The following is a 9,501-nucleotide window of genomic DNA, read 5'->3' on the forward strand; positions in this document are numbered from 1 at the left end:
TGTCAGCTCCACCTTGACCTCTTACTGCCCTTTTATCCTCAATCCTTTATTGTATAAATAATCTTTTACATGTTTCTCTTCAGTATAGCTAAATGTCATCCTCTGTTGTTTGAGAACTGCTTAGAAGTGGCACGACCTGACTTTAAAGACATGCTCTTCACCTCTCAGCGATACTAGTTACAGCTAAAGCCTTTTCTCTTTTCTAAGAGAACTCTGCTTTCCGCAGACAAAATCATACATGGAAGCTCAGTATCAAGCAAGTGGCGTGGATGGGGTGAGGGAGCGGTGCAGGACCCAGTGTCTGTGAAGCCCTCACGGTAGTTCCCACATCTGCCTCTCTTTCCCCGCACCCATCACGGCGCAGAAGCAGGCTGCAGTGTCATAAGCACCTGTGGGTCTCTGCGCTTGTTTCCTCATCTCTGAGGTGGCGCTGTTTTGCCTTTTTATTATTATCATAGATTACTGCCATCCAGAATTCTGGATTTTTTTTTTTTTAATTTTAGAGACACAGGCAATATCAACCAACATAAAAGATTTTTCATCTTAAAAGCTGAAAAAGCACCCACTAATTTATATACACAAATGGTTAAGTGTTGGAAACAGCATAATAGGCAAATGAAATAGCATTTGGAAAAGCAGTAACATGTAGAGGTCTTGGCCGTGACCATCAAGTTATTTGTACATGGTACGAATAAGACTGAGTCATTGTGTAGCTTCATATGGGGGCAGGGCGAGAGTACCTCCCTGGCCACGACGTACCTTTCTACCTTCCTTGACTTTTGATGCATTTGTTGAAAAGAGGCATTTGGGCATTAAGTGGGTAAGGGAGGTTTTAGGGGCTTGGGAGAAAGATACTTGATAAGTATAAATAAATACTAAAATGGAGAAGAGAGAAAAGTGAATAGCTTGAGATAAAACAGGGGAAAGGGAGTAGCAGGAGAAAAAGAGAGTTAGCTGTGGGGAGATGGGGTCCAGAGGAGGGACAGAGGTGGGAATGGACTCCTGGTACAGTGTGCACAGTTCTGTGTACTGGAGAAGGACCTCCCCGTGCCTGACCCAGCAAAGGCTGGTCATCAAAATTAGTCATTCACTGTAGCATTGCCAGAGACCCCTAAAATCCCAACTGTCATCTGAAAACTAGAAATCTTGGATCTTTTCAAGGAACCTTAAATGTCTTATTTCTCCTTGGTGTATGGTGTATTTCCTATTATTTAGTGAATACATGGCTGAGTTTACATGTGTAGATTTGAACATTAATATTTCTCAGGATCGCATTTGCATTATCATGCAGTAATCCAAACTCAAGCTACCAAAGTTGCTCCTAATTTAATGAACTTACATGCTACTAGTGTTTGATGGTTAGAGATAGGTAACCAGGGGACAGAGGGTATAGTTACCCCATAGACTTTCGGCCCTTCCTTAATGGAAGGGAGTTTGAGGGAATTGCCACAATTTAACATGCAGGTAGCTATTTGTCAGCTTTTGTTTTCTCTATGTTTAGATGGTGATTGATTATTTGGTATTGAGACATTTTGATCCTGGTTGTTGATCCTATTCTAAGCTTCCTGATAGCTGTGTTTTGATTTCTAAAAGCAACTGGCTATGCTCATATTTTTTATTAAGCAATAAAACGCCATTTTAAAAAATAACTTTAAAAATCTCAGTACCAGGTAGGAGATACAGCCAATCAAAATAAGGCATCCAGCTAGGTGCAGCGGCTCACGCCTGTAATCCCAGCACTTTTGGGAGGCCAACGCAGGTGGATCACCTGAGGTCAGGAGTTTGAGACCAGCCTGGCCAACATGGTGAAACCCTGTCTCTACTAAAAATACAAAAATTAGCTGGGCCTGGTGGCAGGCACCTGTAATCTCAGCTACTGGGGAGGCTGAGGCAGGAGAATCTCTTGAACCCAGGAGGTAGAGGTTGCAGTGAGCCAAGATCGCGCCACTGCACGCCAGCCTTGGCAACAGAGCGAGACTCCGTCTCATAAATAAATAAATAAATAAATAAGGCACGCTGGGCATTGAGCCACCTCTGTTCTGTGATAACATACCTCCTTGGGATCGGCTTATGACAGGCACAAGACCGTGTGCTGGGGGTTAGCCAGGTAGATGAAGCCCCTTTCTTCGTGTGGCTTACAGTCAGATGGGAATAGACACCAAGTAATCAGAGCAATTTTTAAAAGTTTTAAAATAAATCACAGAAAAGTATATGTGGTGATGAGGAAACACAGACTATTCAGTCTGGGTGGCTTAGGGAAAGCCTTTCTAAGTAACACGATGTTTACATTAAAATCCAAAGCATGAATAGGAACTAGGTCAACGAAGAGTGAAGGAAAGAGATTTCTGTGGAGAAGACAGTGTTTGGGAATGCCCAGCCCCACTTGATTTGCCCAGAGCTTTAACTAAAGCAAGCCTGGTCTGGCTGAGGGAGGGAACAGAGCAGCCACAAGATGGAGGGGGCCAGGACTGGGCTTGGGTTGATGTTGAGTGAATTGGGAAGCCAGCAAAAAGTTAAACTTGAGAATGACATCATCCGGTTTTCTTTTGCATTATTTAAAGTGTGAAGAGCAGATCAGAGGTGAGCAAGAGAAAGTGGGAGGAAAACTGTGGTTTAGATTAGTATGAGATTAGTAGAGGGCCAGAGAAATGGACAGGCTTTGAGGTAAGGTAAATAAGAGCCTAAAGTATTTGCTGGATTATCAAGAGCCATACGATAGCATAGTTAGGGGATTGAAACCACATTAAAATAGGTCCAAGATGGGGCCAGGTGCAGTGGCTCTCACCTGTAATCCCAGCACTTTGAGGCTAAGATGAGTGGATTGCTTGAGCCCAGGAGTTCAAGATCAGTGTGGGCAACATGGGAAAACTCTGTTCTCTATAAAAATACAAAAAAAAAAAAAAAAAAAAAGCCGGGTATGGTGGCATGTACTTTTGTAGTTCCAGCAACTCGGGAGGCTGAGCTGAGAGAATCACCTGAGCCCAAGAAGTTGAGGCTGCAGTGAGCTGAGATTGCACTACTGCACTCTAGCCTGGCAACCGAGTGAGATCCTGTCTCAAAAAACAAAAACAAGTACAAAAAAACCCAGTCCAAATGTGGATAGGATGATACATTAACATACATTACATCAGAGTGGTAGGTTTATTGGTGTCTATAATTTTGTTGACCTGAATATTTGGAATATTTAAAATATTTCATGTCTTTTAATTTTTCAAAAAATGGGTAATGAGGATGGTGAGACACAGTCAACTTATTTAGAAAATTCTTATATTAGAAAGTTCCACAGCTAGTGGTGGAGGTGCTGTCAAAAGAGGGCTTCTGTTTCATTTTTGGTAACATTCGTTGTTTTTAAGTGATATTCATAGTTAGGAAGTTGAACATTGCAGAAAGCCATGAAATGAAAACGAGACAGTCTCCTTCCTCCCTTCCCCCACCAAAGGTGAAACCCCAGTAAACTGGCTTTTCTTTTAACAGCTACCTAATATTCCATCGTATGGCTGTGCCTTAGGTTATCGCTTGAGTCCACTACTGATGGACACTTTGATAAGGTTTGGTTTTGTTTTTTAAGACTAGATATAAAAGCCCTTTTGAAAAGGCTGAAGGAAAGGCTGGAATAGAGAACAGGGGAGATGCAGAAGTTGGGGGAGATACGGCAGAACCCAGGGGAATGGGGTCTGTTGTGGGGCAGGGGATTGCCCTTTGAAAAGAGCCTCTTGAAAGTGAAGGAGAAGAGAGGACAGTGGGTAAGGAGGTGGCAGGAAGAGGGTCTCTGGCTCCTGTCTCCTGTGATGTGTGAGGCACGGCCGTCTGCTGATGGTGAGAGGGTCGGGGAAGGCATAGGAACTCCAGGGTGTGAAGAAGATACATTGGCCAGAGCAGGAGCGTGATCTTGCGAGAAAACTGTCTTGAAATTGCTGCTTAGTTTATGGGTTGATGATCATGAATTTCATCTGAAACCTGCCTGTCATATGTATAACTTTTATCCCTACCTTTTTTGCCTTTTAAAACATAAACTTGACAACAGATGTTTTAAAAATTTAAACCCTGCTCATAGTACGTTTGTTTGGTTTGTGAAAGTGGGTACAGCGTGGCTGTGTGATATGAGTCTTTGGAGTAGAAAAAGTGACTTTTATGTAATGGTTTTCTCTCCTGGAAAAAGAGTTTTCTGCCAGACACAGGTTTAAGGTTCCACTTCAAAATGTGAAATGTAGTAAGTGTCAGTTTTTAAAGTATGTATTGATCTTGGAGAGGTGTGTATCAATCTTAGGATAAAGTTCATAAAATTTTCTGTTCCTTCTCAACTCTGCAGCCCCTTTTTAAGATGTCTGATTGATTCTCCCCTCACCAGAGCTGTTTGATTTGTCTGTGGCTCATACCATATTTTTAATCCTTAGGAATGCCAAGAAGAATTGGCAGCGCATTCAAGAGCATTTCTTTTTTGCAACATTTCACCCACTCAAGGATTATTGTCTAGAGGTGAGTAGAGAATATCATTTGTAAATTCTCTACTGTATATTTAATCCTGAATCCTTTCTGCTTTTGTTGAAGGGTTATGATTAGGGTAAAGTTTTTTTCTTGCTTACAAACATCACCTTAACATTTTAAAGCTCTAAGTTTAACTTTGTCACTTTATGCAGATGACTTGCTTTCATTTCACTCTTAAGCAGTGAAAATTGGCTAGTCATTTTCACTTTCTATTTCTCAGGCAGTGTCTGGCTTGTAAACATGGAAGGGAATATTTAACTAAACAGAAATCTGTTCTGACATTAAAAGGAAATGAGTGAGAACATTTGTGCAGGTGAGATTTCATTGTACTGAAGCCCATTGTTAATGAAAGAACAAAAAGATATACTCTTGTTAATGGCAGTTTTTAGGTTCTGGGTAATGAAAATTGTATAGCAAATGATACATCCCCTCATTGACTGTAACAAAATGTGCTTATATAATTGTAAGAACCATAAACATGCTTATTATGATTAACATGTAAATTAATTCAATATGTAAATCATTAGACATTGCCTTCTCCCTTTTTCATCTGTAATTATGATGTGCCGCCCTTGAATTTAAATCATTGACCTAGGGCTTTTCCTCTGAAGAACGTATAAGTTATTGGTAACTTAAGCTACTGTGCATAAGCAATTTTTTTGGTAGACTACTAAGATTATTGATAAACTGATCTTTAAAAAAGTGTAGATCTATATATTGTGAGATATGCATCCTAGAACACTAATGTGTATTTTCTGCTGCTTCACTGCAAATATCATTTAGGATTTTTCAAAGATTTTAATATGCTCTGCTCTGTGTTCTTTAGCACCCCGAATGCTTTGTCCGCATCTTTCTGCAGGACTCCTCTAGTCACTCTCTAGGGTTAAGTCAACCTTTTTCTATTCAGTCCTCCAACAGGAGTAAGTCCTTTGCCTCCCTCGTGCCCTCCCTCATCCTTACCTTTGACCACCTCACTCTCATATGTTTTATGATGTATTCTCCAGTCAAGAAATGAATTAAAACCATATGTGTAAATAAAATAATGGGCTGAATTGTTCACAAGAACTGTATCTCTTCATGTATTTGAAGCTGTACTTAGTGCCCCCTTAATCAACATGTCGTCGTGATCATTGTGCCAGTTTAAGTTTGCACAGATACGGCTAGCAAGAAGAAAACCATATTCATTCTAAAGCCTTTCATGAAGACTTGTGCATTACTGCTAAGAGTATTGTTTCATTTTTAAGTTGCCTGTTACTTGGACCTCTGCTTCCTGTGTACTTTTTTCACTGTTGGTTATTTTTCTGGTTCATTTCTTTTAGTAGGTAAGGAAAGCAAAGGAGGATTGCTTATGCAATGACTGTTTACAGTGCTGTCAGACTATGCCATTTTCACGGACACTTTAATATGCTGTTGTAATCTGATTTTATCCTCATCTTACAAATGAGGGAGTTGAAGCCAAGAAAGGCTGAATCACTTGCCTAATGTCACACAACTAATTATATTAGTCAAACCAGATTTCAGATTGTGAATTTATCTAATGGGTACGGGAGTAAAAGACTTGTCATGAAAAGAGCTTGAACTTGATTGCCTTTGGAGGTATTTAGTTATCAGTAAATTGCACTTATCCAAATACTGTCCATCATTAGAACTGATTACTTCTGAAACACTGTTTTTATTAGGCGCATACTGTTTTATTACACACAGTTAGCAGTACCGGAGTACAAGTTCTTTCTCCTCTCAGGGATTCGCTACATTAATCCCCTAATTTCTCAGAGAAGATGAGAAATATATATAGACAGTTGCTATAGGATATAAATGAAAGTATATAGTTTGATCAGATGTAATAGTTTGGAGAATATATCATTAATAATTAAGTTGTATTTTAAATATGTTATATATTTCTTTGTTATTTTTAAGGGAAGAAATTTAGATTTTATAATTCTCTTTTCAGACCATATTTTACATCCTTCCACGCCTTTCAGGCCTTATTGAAGATGAGTGGATCACCATTGATAAATTTACCAGATTCACTGATGTTCCTTTAGATGCGGGATTTCAGTGGTACCTTTCTCAAACTCAACTTAGTAAACTAAAACCAGGTGACTGGTCTCAGCAGGACATAGGTAAAAAATACTTTTCATTTTATTTTTTTCCCCTTGTTGATCTGGTTAGATTTTTTTAAGTTACTAAGGACAGGTAGTTAATAATATCACTTTTATTGACATGGTGAACTCTGCCTTTCCACTTAGGGAAAAGACAGTGTAAAAGTGTGGTATAACTTTGACTAACACTTTTAGTGAAAGTTAGCTTTGCTATTAAAAAAAAAAACAAAAAAAGCCAAAGAAAGCCTGATCTGCTTTATATAAAGCTGATGGCCAGTGGCCTCCCTTTTAGGTAGTATTGTTCATTAACACTCATTGCTTTTCTACTGTATATTTCTATAAAAATAAACATTTCCCAAAGGACCAAATGATGAAATCTCTTTTTTTGTCCTTCTTAGGAATAAAGCAAAGCTCTTGATTCTAGTTCCCTCTTGGTTGGTTGGGTGCTGCTTCATGTTATCCCTTCTCCTCTGTCTCACCCTTCCCTGTACACTGACTCCTTTCCATCAGCTTCCTCTGGAACCCTCCTCCTCCTCCCCCTCCTCCTCCTCCTCCTCCTCCCTTTTCTTTCAGTTTCCTTTACACAGTCTGAGTGGACAGATGGACGCTGCCCTCGGATCGCACCTGCCCTTTCTGTGCCACGTGTTTGCTGGTCTCCCGCCATCCTGCCTTTTCTCCTCACTCTGACCCTTCTCGCTCTGAGTCCCCCACATTCCGCTGACACTGGTGCTTCTTCAAACTTTTCATGTCTTCAGGACTCACATGTGACTTGTTGAAAATTCAGATTCCATGTCCCATCCTTAGATTTTTTCTTTCTTTTTTTTTTTTTTAAAGGCCAATTATGGGTCTGGAACCACCCTTAGATTAATTCAGTATATCTGGGGGAGAGTTCTGGGAAAATGCATATTTTTTCAGGCCTCTGGATTGTTCACTAATGTGTTTTAAGACGTACTGTCTTAAATTTATTCATTCAACAAAGATTGATTGATTGTCTCCTACATGCTAGATGTGGGACCCAGTCCCTGCCTCACAGAGCCCACATTCTCACATAGGAGACAACAGGGGACACGCACCTAACATAGTGTCTGGTAGTAGAGGTACCGTGAAAAAACAAAGCGGGGTAAAGAGAGGGACAGAGGGTGAGAAAGACCTTTCTAAGGAGTTGACACTGAGCAGAGACCCCAAGGAAGTACGGGCAAGGCAAGGCAAGGTCCGTCCCGGGGAGAGCTTTACTGGAAAAGGAAGAGCAACTGTGAAGATTCTGGAGCAAAAGACAGTGACAGGAGGCACTTCCCAGTGTGGCTGGGTAGAGCCAGGGAGGAGAGGGAAGAGGGGTGTCATTATAGACAACTGTCGAGTTCCGCGTAAAGCGGAGCAGGGAAATACAGCGTTACTGGAAGGGCAGAATGGCTAACGAGGTCTGTCTGTTCTGCCTGTTTTTGGTAAACAGGGGCATGTTGTAGTAGGCTCTCCATGCCGAGGCTTAAATGTTAGCATCCCCCCTAATTTTGTTTTCTTTTTTATAAAAGTTTTACTTCATTTTTAATTGACAAATAATAATTGTACATATCTATGGGGTACAGTGATGGTTTGATACATACATACATTGTGTAATGGTCAAATCAGGGTAATTAGCATACCCGTCACCTCTCACGTTTGTGGTGAGAACATGGAAAATCCCCTCTTCTAGCTATTTGGAAGGATACAATACATTGTTGTCACCTATAGTCATCTTACTGTACTGTACACTAGAACACAAGAGCTTATTCTTGACTAACTAACTTTGTACCCTCTGACCAACCTCTCCTCCTGCCACTGAAGGTTTTCACTGGCCCAGTCGTCTTCTCACTCTTCATGCTCTCCCAGAACACATTTATTAATGTCCCCAGCTTGAACCCACCGCTTGTGCAACTATAACCTTCAAGTCCTTATCTGCTGCCCAGCCTCTGTCCTGAACAGACTGGACCTCAGCACTAGGATATTCCTTAAGCTCTGGAAATATCACCATATCCAACTTCAGTTTGCCTTTCTGCCCAAAACTGCCTGCTCTGTATGCCCTATTAATGGTGTCACTCAGTCATCGTGGAAGTCGTTCTTGTCCTGTTTTTGCTCTTGCCACATCCATCTGTTACCCAGTCTTGGCGATTTCACTTCCCAAAGCTGCCTCCTCCTCCTCTTCTTTAGCCCCTCTTGCTTTGTCTTAATTTAGACTGGCATTGTCTTTACCTGGACTAGTACAAAAGCCCCTTTGGTTTTCTAGCCTCCACATAGCTATTAAAAGAGATTTTTGTAAAACACATAGCAGTACTGTTACTGTCCTTAACATTTTTTAATGGTTTTTATCTGTGGAATAATTTTTTTTTTTTCTTTGAGACAGAGTCTCGCTCTGTCTCTCAGGCTGCAGGCTGGAGTGCAGTGGCACGATCTCAGCTCACAGCAACCTCTGCGTCATGGGTTCAAGTGATTCTCGTGCCTCAGCCTCCCGTGTAGCTGAGATTACAAGCGTCCACCACCACGCCTAGCTAATGTTTGTATTTTTAGTAGAGACGGGGTTTCGCCATGTTGGCCAGGCTGGCCTCAAACTCCTGACCTCAGGTGATCCTCCCGCCTTGGCCTCCCAAAGTGCTGGGATTGTAGGCGTCCACCACCATGCCTGGCTGTTTGTATTTTTGTTTTGTTTTGTTTTGTTTTTTGAGATGGAGTCTCACTCTGTTGCCCAGGCTGGAGTGCAGTGGCACACCTGCTCACCGCAAGCTCCGCCTCCTGGGTTCACGCCACTCTCCTGCCTCAGCCTCCCGAGTAGCTGGGACTACAGGTGCCAGCCCCACGCCTGGCTAATTTTTTTGTATTTTTAGTAGAGACAGGGTTTTGCCATGTTGGCCAGGCTGGTCTCAAACTCCTGAGCTCAGGTGAT

The 9,501-nt window shown here is 41.4% G+C and overlaps 1 protein-coding gene across 1 annotated transcript in view; it reads left to right on the plus strand.

Annotated features, from left to right (window-relative positions):
* Positions 1–9,501, plus strand: part of TARBP1 (TAR (HIV-1) RNA binding protein 1) — a 117,833-nt gene that overhangs the window by 103,250 nt on the left and 5,082 nt on the right. Inside the window, 2 exon segments of the mRNA XM_011989377.1 lie at positions 4,395–4,476; positions 6,437–6,608. Of these exon segments, the coding sequence (XP_011844767.1) occupies positions 4,395–4,476; positions 6,437–6,608 (254 nt within the window).

The sequence above is a fragment of the Mandrillus leucophaeus genome, unplaced genomic scaffold, assembly GCF_000951045.1.
Source record: "Mandrillus leucophaeus isolate KB7577 unplaced genomic scaffold, Mleu.le_1.0 Scaffold350, whole genome shotgun sequence".
Lineage (NCBI taxonomy): Eukaryota > Metazoa > Chordata > Mammalia > Primates > Cercopithecidae > Mandrillus > Mandrillus leucophaeus.